Source organism: Centruroides vittatus, unplaced genomic scaffold, assembly GCF_030686945.1.
Source record: "Centruroides vittatus isolate TY-2023 unplaced genomic scaffold, ASM3068694v2 contig_2460, whole genome shotgun sequence".
NCBI classification, from domain to species: Eukaryota; Metazoa; Arthropoda; class Arachnida; order Scorpiones; family Buthidae; genus Centruroides; species Centruroides vittatus.
The window spans coordinates 412,553-431,783 of record NW_027121555.1 but is presented as its reverse complement, the minus strand read 5'-3'; the positions used below and the strand labels follow the sequence as shown (position 1 = coordinate 431,783).

The following is a 19,231-nucleotide window of genomic DNA, read 5'->3' as shown; positions in this document are numbered from 1 at the left end:
AAAGATTGTTTGGCTCATTTTAAGCTGCTCAAATTGATTGTTCCTTTTCCATATTTTCTTGATATTCTATATATGTTTTTGGTTAATACAAATAAGTAAACGAATGTTTTCTTTCCGAACGATTAAGCCATCGAATAAACTAATAATCCGGCAATCTCCTTAATCTGACACTCTTCCAGTTTCAGTTGTATCAGAGTAACCAGATTATACTTTACTTATTTTCAAAGTAAATTTTACATATCGTGCATAAAACTTGACAATTAAACTGTAAACATTTGTCATAATACAGTAGACCCCCTATAACACGGTATATAAGTTCTGTGTTATATGAATCCGTGGAACTTATCTACCGTGTTATAGGAGAAGTCTACTGTAGTACACTTATTCATTGAATTATCAGTGTTATTCTACAACGTAAATTGAAGATAATTATTCCAATTAGTAATTAGGAATTTTGAGAAAACCTTAATTCGATTTCATCTCATATTAAAATGTATCAGTTCCAGATTTTATAATTGTCAGACTGTTACAAGAACATTTATGAGAACAATTTATTTATAACAGGAAATCTTACATCACTAAATACATGAAAAACTCACTTTATCTGGAAAATAACGAAAAGATGTGATAAAAAACTAGATTTAACATGAGGAATAATTTTTGTTTTATGTACAAACTTAATTGAATCTTTGTATAATTAAGGTATATTTTTTACTTGTAAAATACAAATGTACAGTAGATTTTCCGATTAGAATTTTCCATGAGAATTAAAAAATAGACTTTGAATCTATTTTTTAATTCTCATAGAATTTTATATAATTTTTATATATTGGTTTTAATTATTGTAAAATCTCTTTTTGAAAACTTAAATTATATACAGTGGAGCGCCGTTAATTAAGCCGCGGTGATTTGGGTCCAAACTGCTTAACCGCAGCTTACGTGGTCCGCGGATTAAATATCTTTTGATAATGCATAAATTACAATAAATGAAGTGATTTACGTTATTCTCGAATTAAAAATAATACACTATACTTTAAATACGAGTCGATTTTCCGCGGATTAACTTTATAGCATTGTAAGGTGTGAATCGGCATCCGTGGCGCTGACACTAGGCGTGGATAAAACAGATTAATATTTGAATTTCATTGTAAGTTATTTTATTGTTTATTAATAAATATAAGACTAATCTTCTATAAATACCTATTTCAAGTTATAAGCCAACATTTAAATATTTAATTCGCGATAGTGCAAAATTTGGATCCAAGCTTTTTCCGCGGTTTAAGCGAATTCGCGGATTGCTGCCCGCGGCTTAACGGCGCTCTACTGTATTTAAGAAATTTTATGTTCGTTTTCACTAATGTGATAAGTCCTGGCATAAAGTAACTGTATGAACGAAAATGTTATACGTTATTAACATTTACAATTATATAGGAAACCGATCATCACCTTGAATATTAAGTTTTTTGCCAATCTGTAATAATTAAAAGTATAGAAAGTTTTTATACCAAAATCACATAACAGATGGCGCCACACACAATTCTATTTATTATATTGTGATTAAAAACATAAAAGTTATTTTCTAAATAAAATCTCACAACAGCCGAGAAAGTTACGCAACTCGTTACCGGATTTTTCGATTATAAAAAGAAAAATTAAAAATCGTTCGTTCCGAGCACTTTTCTCGATTTCTGTATAGGAACAACTATAATATTTTTATTCTTTCGTATAAAATACATACGCGACATTTTGTTTCGGGAAGGTAAATTCATAAAATTCTCTTAAGTAATATATAAGTCACTTTAATTAACGTTTACCTAACTAAACTATAACAAGCATATTTAATTTAACCAACGACCGATGACGTCACGTAACCGCTTTTAAAATGGCGTCAGATAAACGAAACACTGTATTACGAAAGGGCGCTCTCGGTCAACCGGAAAATATTTAACGAGAGGAAGGATTTCCTTTATTTTTAGAGGGTTGCGAGGTAAAGATGACGTTCGATTATAGAAAATCTTTCTTCTAAAATTCAAAACGAATCTATTACGTCAATCGGATTTCTTTTTTACGTCACTCAGTACATTCGATTGACGTCACATCGCTTGCTAATTGGACGTATGCGCTGTTTGTTCTACTTTTTCCTGTTTTTTTGTGCCTGTTTTCAGTGCTTTTTCTACTCGAATGTCGTTTGAAGAAGACTTTTGCACGCCGTCGTTACACTTAGTAAGATTTTAATTAGAACTAAGTTAGCTGCAAGATTTTATTTTCGTATCGTTTAATCCAACTTTCGGAGGCGACATCGGAGGACTCGGACTTTGAATATTTCCGTTTAAATCTGACATCGCTTATGATTTTCGTTTGAATTACGATTTTTTGACTTTTAAACGAGCCGCCACGTTGGAAAGCGACTGAAGCCCCGAAAACGGCGGATGCAAGGATTAAATGTTTGTTCATAGGTTTATTTTCGTAATTAATTGATTTAGAGAATATTTAATCGATTTATATTTTCAAAGGATAAGGATTATTTGCAAATATCTTATTTTTAGAAATTCAATTAAAACGTATTTTTATTATATTAATGTCTACTTAGGACTTATATTATTAGGACTCATTATACTGGTGTTCTGTTTCTGCAAAAGAAGGAAGTCTTATTCAGAAAAAAACAATCTTTATTGTTCACCTGGTATTTGATCTGGTAAGTTAAGTTTATCCGAATTCCATTAACATATATTTGTTGTTTCTATACAGAATGAAGACCTGGCGATTCTGAAGTTGGCGGAGGCCCAAGAAGATGAAGACGTGGGCTGGGCGTTCTTCTTCTGCAATCGTTGAAGAGAGTGCCTTCTCCCCCTTTGAGCGAGGAGTGGGACTCTCTTCCATCGATTGTGGAAGGGGTTCTTCCTTCACGGAATCGCCTTCAGAAATAGCCGGTGTCAACAGCATTCTCCGTTCCGCGTTGAACGGAGAGGAGACATTGTGACATTCGAACGTGTTCCAAAAAGTGAAATGTCTCCATGTTGACGACATCACCTTTGCCGCACTGGAAGGGGAGGGATGTTTCGTTCATTCCTCCCTTTTCTAACAAGTGGGGTCTTCTCGTTCGGTATGGGCAAGAATGAGTCGCTTCACAAGAGATGTGAACGACTTTTTCCTTTGCTATTTCTGAAATTACTAATCTAGGAAAAGAAGTCAAAAGGTATTTTAATGTTTTTCCCCTTGTTGTACTCACATTAGTTTAGTAATTCACATCTACACACAAAAACAACATCCCTCACGCTCAGACACACAGTTCGAACAATGACACATTCGTCGCACCCAATCACCAACGATTCCATTTATGTGCATTATAAATAACACGTTTCACAACCCAAACACGCTTCCCAAAATCTAACCTCTGGGTCCATGTCCTGGGAAGCGGTAAGATCGGTCGAAACGGCCGATGGCCGCAGCGGCTCTGGTAACAATTTACTTTTAATATTAAAATCAAAATTTGAATTCTTATAATGAATTATTTACTTGTATCCAAATGATTTTACTATATATATAGTGGAACTGCCAATGCAACCACCTTTATGACATGGTCACCTTCCTATAGTGACCAATTTCAATTGGTCTAAAAATTTATTCAAATGATTGTTAGGGATACTTTTTCTCTGTGTAGTGACCATTGTTATATCTGGTCTTCCTAAAACGTAACCTGTTAAAGTAATTTCTTTATAGAGATAAGCTGGTGGGTTTGGGTTTTTGGGTTACAGGCGACCCACGTGGCGTGGATAAGAAGAAATTCTACTCGCAGGTCAACATCTGTCTCCCATATACAGTGGGTGATCGGTTAACGAACAAATCGGATAACGAACACTTTCGCGAAAGATTTTTATGATCGGACAACGAACACGTCACTGAACAAACATAAAAAGAAGCGACGAAAATAGCAAATACCGATTGATTTCCCTTGTCTTCAGGTAACAATTCGAAACTTTTCGGAGCGCGGGAGACGTCAACATCAACGCTCAACACGATATATACTGGTCGGATAGTATTCCTCGAACTTTGAAATACTCCCTTATAATTCTAGCCTTTTATTTTTCTGGCAGAAACAATTCTTTTATAGTATTCGCGAGACTGTCGAGCGGGCACTCGTTCAGTTTTGGGTCGGTTTTTATTTACGAGGGGTGATAGCATAATAGTGAAGGTAGAGAGTGGGCAGAAGATGTCTGATGTTGCTGGGCAGTATGGCTTGAACAAATCTACAGTAGGGCGCAGTTCAATCTTATCTAAGAAAGATACAGTATAATCAAGAAGACTCAAGCGGCTAAAGGAGTAACAAAAATCACATCTGAAAAATAAAGAACATTGAAGAGCTTATAATGGAACCTGAAACGGATCTGACAACAGAAGAACTCCAAGAAATCTTTGAATGAAGAACACTAAGAAACTCGGCGAGATATGTTTTATTCTGAAAAAGAGAATTAATGCCGATATCTACTATTAATTAAACATCTTTTGAAGAAGTGGGGGATGTCAGATCAACGGTCTTAAAATGGCATACAAATCAGGTTGAGGTTAATAGGCTTGGGGATCTCAACAACTACAATGCTATTAATTACTTGAAGAAGAGAGAAAAGCAATCGACATTAATTCTTTAGCTCCCACAACAAAAAAACAAGACTAATAAAAATGCAAGACTGCGTATATGTATTTTTATTATTATATATAAATAAACGTAGTAAGAAAGTATATATTTTTTTATCTTTTGGGGCCTCCAGAACAAATGAATCAAATTCCCATACAAACCTACGGTAAATTGATAATCGGTTTACGAACAATTCGGATAACGAACAAAGTCTTGGAACGGATTATGTTCGTTAACCGATCACCCACTGTATTGTAGTACAGTGGTACCTTGGTATTCGAACATAATCCGTTCCAGAAAGAGGTTCGAGTACCAATATGTTCGAACTCCAAATCATTTTTTCTCATTACAAATAATGTAAAATAGATTAATGCGTTCCAATCCCCAGTTGATTCGCTAGTATGTTTTTTATTGTTTCTTTATTCTTTAAAATAGTCGATATCGTCGACTTAGCCATAGAATATTTGACAGCAAGATCCGAAACACGCACTCCATTTTCGTGTTTAGCAATGATTTCTTTTTTCAGTTCGATTGTTGTTCTCATTGTTTTCCTTTTCACTTGACCACTTTCACTTTTATTCTTCTTGGAACCCATGTTTAAGGGCTAATAAATCAAAAGAAAAGGATGCTAATTCAAAAAATATAGCACAGCGTAAGTTAATGTGCATGCCAAACAATGACTGTCTCGTAAAGACCAACAACTGCCGTATTATCGGGCTAGCAAATGGCTATAGTAATATTAATAATTTAAGATAATTTGGTACTAGAGTTAGGCGTTAAGCGCCATCTCTTGCTAAATTTAATATTTGGAATTTTAATTAAATAATTTAAAGTAAAGAATTAATAAAAAATACGTGGCCGGCGTTACAAGTTAAATTATATATTGGCATTATACTAACATATTTATATTTAGATACAATGCAGATATCATGAATACCTGCAAGTTTTGATGATTCATTTTCGCTACACCCAAGTATAGAATCGCCTTTAAAATTTAATTGTCGTTCAATATATATTTTATCAAATAACAAATTTAGAATATATTCGTGACTTTTTAAATACTTCATTTTATGCTTTTAATGTTACTATTTGTAACACTAAACTTTATATTCCTTGGATGAGTAGATATAACATTAACGTTTACCTTTATTTTAATAAGTTTTAAACATAATATTTAAAAATTACTAAACTAATGAAATTAAATATTCGAAAGAATTAGAAAATGATTAAAATGAGTTGATATTTCGATTAATAAGGAACGACAATACTGTTTTATTTAATTCACAATAAATATAGAAAAGAAGAATTAGGTTAAGTAAGTGGCAAGTAATATGGCGACAGGATGTTTACAAATACGACTTTCAATCACGTGATTTTTTCCGTGGAAATTTAATTATAGGTTCAAGTGTGACGCGAGATAAGACGAAGGTCGAAAAACGCTGGTATAGAGATTAGTTGCCGTCAAACAGTTAAAGGAAGATGGCCGAAGATATCGATGATCCGTCGACTCCATTGACGAATGTCAGAGCGAGAAAAGGCGCTTTAAAGAAAGGAAATGTATCGCTGGTTAAAGATCATAAGTTTATTGCAACTCTTTTAAAACAACCGACATTTTGCTGCCATTGTAAAGATTTTATTTGGTGAGTTCTTTTGTAAGGAGTCGAAGTCCGATTGTTATTTTATGTTTGAGGGTTATTTTTAGTTATAGTTATTTTCTTTTCGGACGGAAACTCCTAAGAAAAACCCTCCAAAATGTTCTAAATTCAAAAATTTAAATTAGAGTATTTAGATTTTTATCAGTGACTGATCCCGTGACGCGCGGTCATGTAAATAATAGGGCAATGCAGAGTTTAGCTGATAAACGTATAAAAGACGACACGCCGGTCAACAGTGTGACGTAGCTCCCGCGAATTCGCTCCAAACAATTCTCTTCGACGTAGTGACCTTCGTCGAGGCGAATTGTCGATAAGCGATCGGCTCCTAAGGCAGCGGCGTAGCTAGCATGGGTGGCACCCGGTGCGGATATCGTGGTGTCATCCTTTTTAACTCTTTTATAAAACGCTATTGAATCGTATTATCTTTGCACTTGAGCAACTCGAACGGTATATCGAATATGCGATGTCGCGACGTATAAGTTTAGATTTACAAAATAAATCATAACCATATATCAGTACTGCCATGTATTCTCAAAACTGTAGTGGTTGCATAACTGCTCCTTGTAAACATTTTAATCTGGAGTAATTATTTATCTCGTAGCTTACGTGCATTTATAAATTATCACAATTAATAAATTAAATTATTTAATATAAATAACTTGGTTAAAATGGCTTCAAGTCTAAGTGATTTATCGTTGAAAAGCATTGTGATGGTTCGTTTAAGTTTTATTTTTTTTACGGTCGGGTGTCACCCTTGAACGGATGACACCCGGTGCGGGCCATTCCCGCCGCCCCCTCCTAGCTACACCACTATATTAAGGAGCTTATACGTGGCAAATTTTTTTCCTAATTTTCCTTCCTTAAGAGATCTTACTAGTAGACGTACCCTAAACAGATAGAAATTATACGCGTCGCCCCCAAAAATAAGAGCTATAAACGAAAACGCATCGGATTACTTACCGACTACGCGCGCCTTGTTTACATCGTGGAGTAGCACATTACAGGCGGGCGTTCACAAATTGTGCCACGTGATCTCGCTTTTACGTCACTAGATCACGTGACATGACTGACGCGTTCCGTCGATTTATTTTTCTGGCGGAAGGATTCGTTCTTTCTGCTAGACTTTGGAGACGTCACGTGAAAACCAATGACGTCATGTTCAATATCACGTGATTCAGGAAACTTTCTTCTCGATCCATTGACCTTCGATGATTCTCCCCTTATTAAACTTCGCTGTCTGTTAATAAATACGGTTATTTGCTTCAGTTTATATGCATATCTGTATGCTTAAATGTGTGTTTTATATGCAATAAATTACAGAAAAAGCTATTGTATACTATAGATACTTTGAGAACAAATGAATATTTTATATTTTCATTTAAAAATAGTTTGTTTTTAATATTTAGTAAATATATTATTTTACTGGATATTAATGGTATAGTTAAGTGCTTTGGACTTAACTAAATCCACTTTTTAAGTTTTTTTTTTTTTTCATAACTCACTTTAATAATTTTCATAATTTAAATATACTGTATCGGATAACATAATGCAGTAGACTAAGAAGGAACCGAATGGGTACAAAGTAAATCTAACTCATTGATTCCACATTTATATTTATTTATATTTGGATGTGTATCCCAAATGGTCTCTCAGTAGGCTGTGATAGAGTTTAGCATGTAGAACAGAACTTACCTTTATAAGGATGTTCTTTCTTTCATAGAAGCGATGAAAAGTATAGAATAATTTCTATGCCTACGTTTCTCATAAGTACAGAAGACACTCGCTAATCCGACCTGTCTTTGCACGGAGGTGCGCTAGATTAAAGAGAGTAAAGGCACGTGGGAAAGAATACTGTACACAGAAATGAAACCCGAGTGAACAGGATATGTCAAATGACTGGATACGCATCAAACTGGAAGATATGCAGTCAGTGCCGTCTTTAGAACGTAAGGGCCCTGGGCCAGGACCAAGATGAAACCCCCTTAAGGAAACAAACAATAGTATATTACAGACCTCGGGATGCGTTATTTTTTTCTTCCCGTGAAGTGTATACGATTTTTCACTTCCCTCGGCCAGGAAAAATAAAGTATTTGATATTTTTAATAATTTCAATTAGCCTACTTTTTATTTGTAACTTTATTACTTTCGGATTATGGGGCCCCTTACGGCCTAGGGGCCCTACCCTAAAGACGGCACTGTATGCAGGATTATTGAGAAACGGATCAGAGTTTGTTTTGTATTTAATATCTTTAGGTGATAGGATAAATTAAATATGCTAAACTTTTTCACTGACGTAAATTTATTCGAATGAAATTTAAATATGGAAACTGTTCTCAAGTAATTAAACGTATTTATTACCAGAAAGAACTCAGCAAAACGATAAACATATACAAAACACCTTTTAGTTGCCGAGAGAAATATTTAATTCAAAACAAACGTTTACAGCCTAATTTACAGGCCATGTTCAGGTGGAACACAAGATTGGAACTAAAACATTCCATAAATGGAATACGAAAAATTCAAATTAAAAATTTAAATAGCCAACGGAATAGAAATACGTATATACATAAAATTAAGATAAAATACAAGAAAAAAAATGGAATTAACATAAAACTTCTAACTTTTTTTCTTGTATTTTATCTTAATTTTATGTATATACGTATTTCTATTCCGTTGGCTATTTAAATTTTTAATTTGAATTTTTCGTATTCCATTTATGGAATGTTTTAGTTCCAATCTTGTGTTCCACCTGAACATGGCCTGTAAATTAGGCTGTAAACGTTTGTTTTGAATTAAATATTTCTCTCGGCAATTAAAAGGTGTTTTGTATATGCGTATTTATTACTTTTTAATTTTATTAAGAATTACGTATTTATTATTGAATATTTTAATTCATTTCAGGGGTTTAGGCAAGCAGGGCTGTCAGTGTCAAGGTACGTACAGTACAGTACATTCATTTTATAACGGATTTTAATTAGGCTACACTCGACTCAAAGATTTGTCAAATAATTCACTGTTTAATGTAACGGATTTTTCAGTTTATCAATCAAGCTACGTAAACACAATTCAAATCATATTTTTATGAGCCGTATCTCATATTAATATATGTTATATAATTATATATTAAGTTACATAATGTATTTAAAGAAGGAAGAAGTTATATAGTTACGAAACTGAAATATCCTGTATATACAGGATATTTCAGTTTCGTAACTATATCTATTTAATGCTTGGCCAAATTTCACAGGCTTACAGAAGGGTTTCCCTCCTCTGTAAGCCTGAAAAAGTGTGAACGAGTCGAGTTATTTTAATTTCAACAAATAAGTGAGAAGTTTGTTGCTGCTTCGAAATAAGTTTATGCATCTTTTCCGCCAAGGATGACAATCGCACTCGAATTATTTATTAATTTATTGACATTATTATTTATCGATAACAGTCATTTCGTGTTATTTGCAAATCTCTGTCCCTGTCTCCATCCATCCATACGTGTCAGTAACTAATACACTAGATCAGTAACATTCATACGAATACGAACTTACAATAATAGGCTAATAATAAAATATTATCACCGAAAATAAAATGGTAAGTTATTTATTTTATTAATAAACATTTGATACGCATTTGATTTACAAAATTAATTCTGTTGCGAGCTCCTATTGTGTATTTAATGTTATATTTACTCTCTCATATTAAAAAAATATGCAAATATTGCATTTCTATTAATATGGTATTTTGAAAGGAAAAAGTTACTAATAGTTTTAAACTGCTAACTTTAATAATTTTCAATTAAATGTATTCTCTTTATTTTATAATAAACTATACATCAATTTAAACAATATATTCAACCATTTAATCGTAAATATATCAAGATCGCATAACTGAAGTAATATTTATTACGTTAAGAACAAATGATACTAATCCGATTGAAAAAACCGATCGATTCAGTCGATTGTCTTTTACAATCGATTGTGCCCATCACTACTCTGTATATACGGGATAATTCAAAAGGTCTTAGACTAACTTTAAGGAGAATCGGGAATACAAAAACAAGACATTTTACCTAGGAACATCCTCAAACGCCACTCGGAGTTGCTAGAAGTATGAGAAGAATCACGCAGAAAGTAGTACACGTGAGGCGCACAACATGTTTATTAGAACACTTGTGCGGTGTTCTTAGGTAAAAATGGTTTGTTTTCGTATTTCTGACCTAACTTTAAACATTGTTTAAGACCTTATGAATCACTCTGTGAAGTTCCATCATAACTCGAATATGGGTAAATGGAATAACATTGAATGATTATAATGAACCTCCATCCTCATCGTAAGATGAGAGGACATTATTCTAATTATGAAACGCAATATTTGCATGTATTTTGTTATAAATTCTCTCCCTATCATAGGAGTAGGATTAAGTTCTGAGAATCAACCATGACCTTTATTGTAGTTAATAATTCGTGTATTTTAAATGATCATAATCGAATTTTTAAAACTACAAAACTCTTTGGGTATACTATAGATTACTCCCTATGGAATTTCGTGTGTTTGGGTATATATCTGAACTCAGGGGACCGAGACGAGTTCAACGATACTTTACTTTTGGACCGGAGACAAAAAATAAAAAAGTTATCATACTTTTTCCGGCGATCGCGCGATGATAGGGAGTCGCTAAGTCGGCCTCGCTATCGCGATCTGGAGTCACGTGGCTTGCCATTAAAATTGCCTTTAGTAGACGTTTCTCCCCTTTTTTTACTTTGTTCAAGAACTACCGTGAATCGATCACTAGTTTAGCACATGGCAGCGTGTGGTGGCGCCCATACGAGAGGTCAGTCGGGCCGCCATGTTCGCTGCCATAAGTAACATTAACCGAAATGGCGATCGCGCGATGATCGGAAGTCGCGTCGCTCTCTCCGCTCTCGTATCGCGTGTTTAACGCTCCGGAAGATGACCGTAGTCCGACGTCATGGTTTGCAGACTTTACCGCAAGATGGCAGTACTAGCAACTATGGTGCCGTCTTCATGAGAGCATTAAAAAAGTATGGTAAGTGAAAAAGTATGATAACTTTTTTTATTTTTCGTCTCCGGTCCAAAAATAGGATACCGTTGAACTCGTCTCGGCCCTCTGAGTTCAAATATATAATCAAAGTCCTGAAATTCCATAGGGAGTAATCTATAGTACACCCAACTCTTTTATTTACCGGTATATAAATAAACTATTGTACATTCAAATATTCTGAATCGTAGGATTTCCAGATCTAAATAAACAATACATTTGACTATAAAGTGTTTTGTTATAATATTAAATTATTTCGAGATGTTATCAAAGAAAGAAAATTAATTTAAGTACCTTATCAATATAAATTCCCAAGAGTTTTAATTTTGTAGAGAATTTAGAGATAACGGAGAATTCTCGTGAGAGATACGATGTTGTAATTTGGATTAATAAATTACAAAAATTGTTATATCTACTTACAAAAAATCGTTTAAAAGTTAACATTAAATAAAAAATCTTATCTAAATTTAGATAAGATTTTCTATATTTAATCTTCAAGCATATTTTCCTGAATATTTTATATCCATTGAGAGAAATGGAGCTATTTTTAGTCTATTTTTATTTCTACTTTCCTAAATGTAGATCTATAAATTCCCATTGTCTGTCCTTCCTTAATCTCGAGAACAGAATTAGATAGAGGAAAGACGAGACTTAAGGGAAAGAGACCCCCCGATTAACTGTATACGAGCTTCCGATGCGAACCGGAAGTCACCTTAATTCAGTTCAAAAATTTTTACCTGAAAGTTGTTAGATAGATGACCGGCACGACTCTATTGTAACAGGAAAAGTATGATGTACAGGGGCAAGCCACTACTAATTTGAGGTGGAGAGCGTATATTTCAAATTAAATCAATTTTTTAAAAATATGGTAGAAATCTGAAGATCAGGTTTAAAAAAAAAGATATCTGCGATTAAATATAATAATTGTAACTCAGCTGTTGCTGTTCATTGTAACAACGTTGCCAAACCATAAAAGAAATTGTAAAAATTGTCAAAAAAGAATTACGAGTACATACGCAAAAAAAGGAGATGGTATGAACATTTTGAGATACTTAAAAACAAAGACAGTGTAATGAATAATAATATTGGTCAAAAGCTACATGAAACTCGGTATCCATACTTGACCAAGAAAAGCCGAGAAGGGGGTGGCGGTAGTGGTTAAATAATGTGTTAAAGTGCGGCAGGGTTTCGTTAACTCTGTGCATCGTTTCCAAACGGTACCCAGCAGGGTGCTCATACGTCTCACTTCTACTTCCTCTTTCACTCTTCTACATTTCCCTAACCCCTCAAAAACCCCTTTTTTTCGACCCTCCGTTCCTTTAACACTCCCACCACCTCAAGATGATGCCTTTCTGATGCATCCTGTTAACTCTTCCACTTACAATTTGTGGACCATCCCATTATAAAACTCTACTGTAAATTAAAACAATCTTCTTATGTCCTTTTTATTTTAACGGTGCACTACGTTTAGTTCATCATACTGGTTGTTCCAAAGGATTTTTTCCATTGTTCTTACCGTAACCAAGATCACGGTTTCCCAAATTTTAAAATCTTAACTCAGCACTGTGTTATGTATATTGGGGTGTTTTTCCAACACTATGTACTGTACCATGCCGTCATATTTGCAATAAGTCCTGCATTTCTCATAATCCATGTAAATTTCCTAATGATCTTTTACAATTTTGTAACATGTATGATAATCTTGTATACATTATGCTAACCTGCATGTAATTTTCCCTGTATATTGTAACACAAGAATTGGGACATAATAAAAAAAAATTAAATCTGGTATTATATGTACGGTACAATATAATGCTACAGTGCAATATTATGCTTGAATGTCGTTTATTGTTATTATTTATAGGTTGCAGCTTTGTGGTTCATAAAAGGTGTCACGAATTGGTCAAGTTTACTTGTCCCGGAGTCGACAAAGGGGTAAATGCTGATATAAGTTTTACTTTTTTTAAATTTGTAAAATGGTTAACGAATGTGTTTTATTTTGAAAAAGTAGTAAAGTATTTTTGTTTTAGCCATTTATATTGTTTAACACGTAGTCCAGATCAAATAGACACACATACATGCAGGTTTATTACAGCAGTGAACGAGATTAATTCACAAAATCTTTAACGATTATTTAACACCTTATTAATAAAACTCTACAATAAATTACGGCTGATTTTAACGTGTATATAATACAGAACACTCAAAATTTTATACTTTAAGAAATATTTTAAATTAAATTGTTATTAATTATTGTCCTTTTTTGTTAATTACAGGATGTCAGGACTAAGCACAATTTTCTTGCCCATACTTTCATGAGTCCCACTTTCTGCGAACATTGTGGTTCTCTCGTTTATGGCATCATTCGTCAGGGACTCAAATGCAAAGGTAAGCATTTATTAATATTTACAAATCTCTACAATTATTCAGCCGAAAATTCGAAGAAATGTATTATCTGACGTTATAAAGTTTCGTTATATATAAATCTTTTCATTTTAAGATAATTATTTGAACTTGTTTTAATTGGAGATTCCCTTTGTCGTTGTGGAAGGTTGTAGAATTACTCGTAAATACAACTACCGATCCACTTAATCGGCATTTATGAAACTTATTTTCACATAGAATAAATTGACAGTTAATAAATATATAAGTGTGTAATTAAAACTGATTCTTAATGTTTCTAGAACAGTATTTTTGACCATTAGTGAACAACGTTACATTGAAAATTCTTTAATTTATTTAATTAGTTCTTTCCCTCGCTGTAATTTATGTTTTTCAATAACATAAACAATAAACATAATCAATCTATATATACATAATCGAGACGAGTTGATAATAATAATAATAATAATAATAATCAGTGCAGAGCCCAAACGGTTAGGAGTTGAAAGTTGAAATTTGGTACACAGTTAGTGTACGTCACGAGAACGCACACTATGAAGGGATTTTTCGAAATTCCTCCCCACGGGGGAGAGGGACAGGATTAAGGCTTAACACTTCCATTGTTGATGGAAGTGTCAAGTAACAATGGAAGTGTTACGTAACAATGGAATTGTTAAGAGAAAGCGACGTGCAAGACGCAGATGCAGTTTTTTCGTTTTTTGTGGGAAATCGAACATATTTTTAGACCCATCTAAAAATTCTATAATTAGTCTGGAAACGGGGGACCCAATTCATGCATTCTGTGAAAACAGGTAAGGTTGACTGAAACGTAATAGTCATAATTTTCGCTAAAACGGTTAGGAGTTGAAAGTTGAAAATTGGTACACAGTTAGGGTACCAAATTTAAGTATCAAAGTGTTAAGTAGCAATGTTAGTGTGAAGTAACAATGGAAGTGTCAACAATGGAAGTGTTAAGTAACAATGGAGAACAAGAGAAAGCGACGTGCAAGATTTACGGGCTTTGGAAAAAAAAAGAAAAAAGAGAAAGAGTAATATGTTAGAACACATTCGATTTTCAAATTTAAACACATTAGTTCGGTTTTTCTCGACCTTTCTTCTTTAGAACATTCGATTTTCAAATTCGACCTTTCTTTAGAAATACTTAGTTCGTTGATGAAATTACTATTTTTCTTTTGTGACTATAAAGTAATAATCTCAATCTTCGCCATCGTTACTTTTGCCCGAGCAACGCCGGGCCTACCTGCTAGTTAATTTAATATTTTTACAAGGTTTATGATATATTTTCTATTAATTTTTTTGCAGCATGTGATATGAACGTCCATAAGCGATGCCAAGAAAACGTTCCGAATCTTTGCGGATGTGATTACACTGGAAAAGGGGGAAGGATAAAATTAACAGTAACTTCTAAACCCGTATTGTTGGTTCTTTGTATTTTTTTCGCGTATTACTTCTTCAAATACTTAAAATAAATTCTCCAAAACAATGTTGTTGCCTAATACCGTCAATCGAATTCGCTTTTTAAATGGTCAATTTGCATTAATTGTAATCTGAGGATTCGTATTAATGTTTTTTTGTGTAATCGAAATTAATACGAATTAAATGAATTTAAATGCATTTATTTTGTTTACAAAATAAAAAATTTGTAAAAGGTATCCTTTGAAATAAAATGAACGTTTCGTTTGATACTATAAAACAGCCTCTTTTCTTTATTATCCGTCTACTGTTATAAGTGTTGTACTAATAGAGATCTAAGTAACATATGTACGGTACAATCTCGATAATAAAACACTAGGCGACTCTCGGGTATTCTTGATACAGTTGTATGTCGTAGGCAATTTTTCCACTATTTCAAACTCAAGTTCCCACTAAATTTGAACAAATTCCTACCAACGTGGTATGATATCGAGCCCAACTTGGGCAGGATATTAAAGATTGTTTGGCTCATTATAAGGTGCTCAAATTGATCGTTCCTTTTCCATATTTTCTTAATATTCTATATATGTTTTTAGTTAGTGTAAATAAGTAAACGAATGTTTTCTTTCCGAACGATTAAGCCACCGAATAAACTAATAATCCGGCAATCTCCTTAATCCGACACTCTTCCAGTTTCAGTTGTATCAGAATACCGAGATTGTACTTTACTTATTTTCAAAGTTAATTTTACACATCGATCATAAAACCTAACGATTAAACTGTAAATATATGCACTTATTCATTGAATTATCAGTGTTATTCTACTACGTAAATTGAATTTAATTATTCCGATTAGTAATTAGAAATTTTGAGAAAACCTTAATTCGATTTCACCTCGTATTAAAATGTATCAGTTCCAGATTTTATAATTATTAAACTGTTACAAGAACAATTATGAGAACGATTTATTTATAACATTTCTCATAGTATTAAAGTATTTTATATGATTTATACATATTGGTTTTATTTATTGTAAAATATCTTTTTGAAAAATTAAATACGTATTTAAGAAATTTTGTGTTCGTGTTCACTAATGTGATAAGCCCTAGCATAAAGTAACTGTATTAAAGTATGAAAGAAGATATAATGAAGAAAACGTTAATAAATCTCTGAAAAAGCACGTGTTTCTGTTTAAAACAACATATAATTATTGTTTTAAAACACTATGTAACAGATTAAAATGAGTTACAAGTCAGTATTTCATAAACTTAAACATACATTTGTCAAATGTTAAATTCAAATGAAATTCGCTGTAATAATAATAATAACTTTAATACTCACAGACGTTGAAAAAGTAAAAAAAACTAACCATCATGTATATAAATTATTATCGTTGGAATTGTTTTATTTACATTTTAAAAATTAGAATGTTATTTAACTAATTCTCTATATCAGTAACATCCATACGAATTGGATCCATAAATAAATAATTAATCATTCATACAATATATTTCACTTAAATATAATTCCCCGAGGGGACGTTCTCTCTCCCGTCTTCCACGATTTACTATTGGGGACGTGTCAATTTGGTCCCGGAATGCGACAATTACATCGTCTTTTACACTCCGTTCCTGTTTACGAAAAAAGTCACTATTGGCAGAAAAACTATTCACATAAGTTATAAGGAATGACGTTTGTATTTTTTCTATATAGTCACTTGTTAGGTAAACGTAATACTGTATATCGGAACTTATGACGAAAGTAAATTAGTCAAATAAATCCCTAACGCTTTTACTATACTATTTTCTCGGCGGGAGAGCGGGTAGGATTTTATAGTAGCTTTTAAATTGACAAAGTATTGATGAAGCTACAATTATCACAGTAGCCCTATTGTACTGCTCTCACCTGCATATGCCGAATAAACGATGAGTGAGAATTTCTAATATCACCAACTATACAATTATTCGTTTAGAAAACATTGAAATACGTTTTTATAATTTGTTAAGACAAGAAAAATCTAGGAATTATATATTTTGTTCATTGCAAATTTAAAATTGTAACAAAATTTCAAATTTTCGAGCAAAACAAAAGTAGTTTAAACAGATTCCTGAACTGTCGTATACTAAACGAACCGCGACTCTCTAGAGCCTATTAAGTACTTAGACAGGCTTTTAAAATTTTTGTGTTGAAAAATGCAAGGCGTTATTTTAAAGCGAATAACTTCTGAAAAAGTTGATGTCAGTAAAAGCAAAGAAATTTAATTAATTTGCTTTATATATCCAGCCCATACATTGCTCCGAGTAAGCTTTTAAAATTAGGCGTACTGCTAACCGGAAATTACCAATCTCTGCATTAAATTTTTGATTTTTTTAAACTTTTAAATATTGGAAACATATGGCTAGCCAACTGAAGAAATACAATTCATATTATTTTTATTGTACTGATTAAGCATTGTTGGGCAGCAATTTTGAAAAAAATTGTAGACCTATAAATTCCCACTATCCTCTGTCTGTCTTTCCTAATATCGAGAGCAGAGTTAGATGAAAGACGAAACCACATATGGGAACTTTAGGGAACAAGAGGCCCCAATCAACTAAATAAGAACTTCCGATGAAAACCGGAAGTCACGTTTTCTTAATTCAATACTCCCTCTCTTAAAGCAGTTAATTGATGACCAGAACGATTCTATTGTTAAAGGAAAAGTATTATGTACACTACAGGGGCAAGCCACTACTAGTTTGAGGCAGAGAGCATTTATTTTAAATTAAATAAATTAAAAATTGTTTTTCTTTTTATTTCTCTTCCTTCCACCATTTTTTCTGTTGTAAACTTCACATCCGGCTTTTGTTCCTGTGACCTTACCGTAATTGGTTGACTCAATGGTCTGACGCTTCTCTAGAGAAAGGGGGGTGACACCTACGGTTACCAATTCTCCCGGAAAAACACCTTAATTAATTTAAATAATTTAGAACTGCTAGGAGAAAAAATCGGCCCGGAGCGGGACTCGAACCCACAACTATCAGTTCCACACTGGGTTGAGGGACAGTCCCAGCAGTTCTAAATTATTTAAATTAATTAATTAAATTATAATTATTAATGTTAATACGAGATGGCGCCTAACGCTTACCTCCGTAGCCAAATTGGACGTGCGACTAAATATCCAGATGGCACAACGCACTGATTGGTCAGCTGAATGACGTCAACCCACCGAAATAGGAAATGCTGGTCGATTATATTTTGTGGTCGTCAGAACGAAGTCATGCCGAAATAGATTTTTTCTTTTTTTTTTAGTTGTAATATTGAGTGAGAATAAAGCGAAAATACAGTATAAGACTTAGCTTGCTTGTTTTCTTAAATTTATAGGAATAATTTTAAAATGGTTTACTTTTACTTAATAAATTACTAAGATTATTTATTTTTTTGAACGAATTTTAACTTCACACTTTCAGTTCAACCAAATCATACACAACAGATGATTTTAATAGTGTGATTAGTGTTTTAAATTTAAATATACGTGCACAGATAATGAATAACAAAAAATTTATACTTTGTTACAGATATTATTCATTAAAAGTTCAAGAAAAGATGAAATTTATAGTTGAGACAGGTCAGAATATTTTTTGAATTTGTCATTTGCATTTAATACAGTTAGATGAAACAATAAAATTAACTAAGTTTTGTATACCTCTGAAAGAGAAATTTTCACAAATCTTGCTTAACAAATTATAAAGTTTAAATGTAAAAGTTATTGAACAATTTTGAATAAAGAATATTCGGTTAAAGTTACCTTAGGTGCCAAGATGGCGGCTCGTTTCTGATTCCAGCAAGGAAACAGTGGGACGCACGTTCTAACCTAACCTAACCTATTCTAATAAATTACCATAATTATTAGCAACCAAATTATTAGAATAGGTTAGAACGTGCGTCCCACTGTTTCCTCGCTGGAATTAGAAACGAGCCGCCATCTTGACACCTAAGGTAACATTAACCGAATATTCTCCACAGATTACTCTCATCAGAAAAATTTTTTTTAATACTTTAGTTAGGATTGACGGTTCTTTCTGCTAATAGACATTT

General features: G+C 33.0%; 1 protein-coding gene and 1 long non-coding RNA gene across 2 annotated transcripts; one reads left to right on the top strand and one right to left on the bottom strand.

Moving 5' to 3' along the window:
• Nucleotides 1–2,648: 2,648 nt before the first annotated feature.
• Nucleotides 2,649–7,397, bottom strand: LOC136971335 (uncharacterized). The gene is made up of 2 exons (XR_010880144.1): nucleotides 7,249–7,397; nucleotides 2,649–3,176 (listed from the first exon to the last, which is right to left on the bottom strand). It is a non-coding gene; the product is annotated as an uncharacterized lncRNA (long non-coding RNA).
• Nucleotides 5,959–15,434, top strand: LOC136971334 (protein kinase C alpha type-like). Its single transcript, XM_067265789.1, has 5 exons — nucleotides 5,959–6,273; nucleotides 9,190–9,221; nucleotides 13,203–13,273; nucleotides 13,615–13,726; nucleotides 15,044–15,434. Exons 1-5 carry the CDS (start codon nucleotides 6,113–6,115, stop codon nucleotides 15,208–15,210), a joined length of 543 nt encoding a protein of 180 aa, XP_067121890.1. The 5' UTR covers nucleotides 5,959–6,112; the 3' UTR covers nucleotides 15,211–15,434.
• The last annotated feature ends 3,797 nt before the right edge of the window (nucleotides 15,435–19,231 follow it).

Excerpts from the sequence above, each read along its gene's own strand:
- LOC136971334 (XM_067265789.1), top strand. The coding sequence starts at position 6,113 with ATGGCCGAAGATATCGATGATCCGTCGACTCCATTGACGAATGTCAGA. Across the intron at positions 6,274-9,189 it reads CATTGTAAAGATTTTATTTG|GGGTTTAGGCAAGCAGGGCT; the intron begins GTGAGTTCTTTT and ends AATTCATTTCAG. Across the intron at positions 13,727-15,043 it reads TCAGGGACTCAAATGCAAAG|CATGTGATATGAACGTCCAT; the intron begins GTAAGCATTTAT and ends ATTTTTTTGCAG.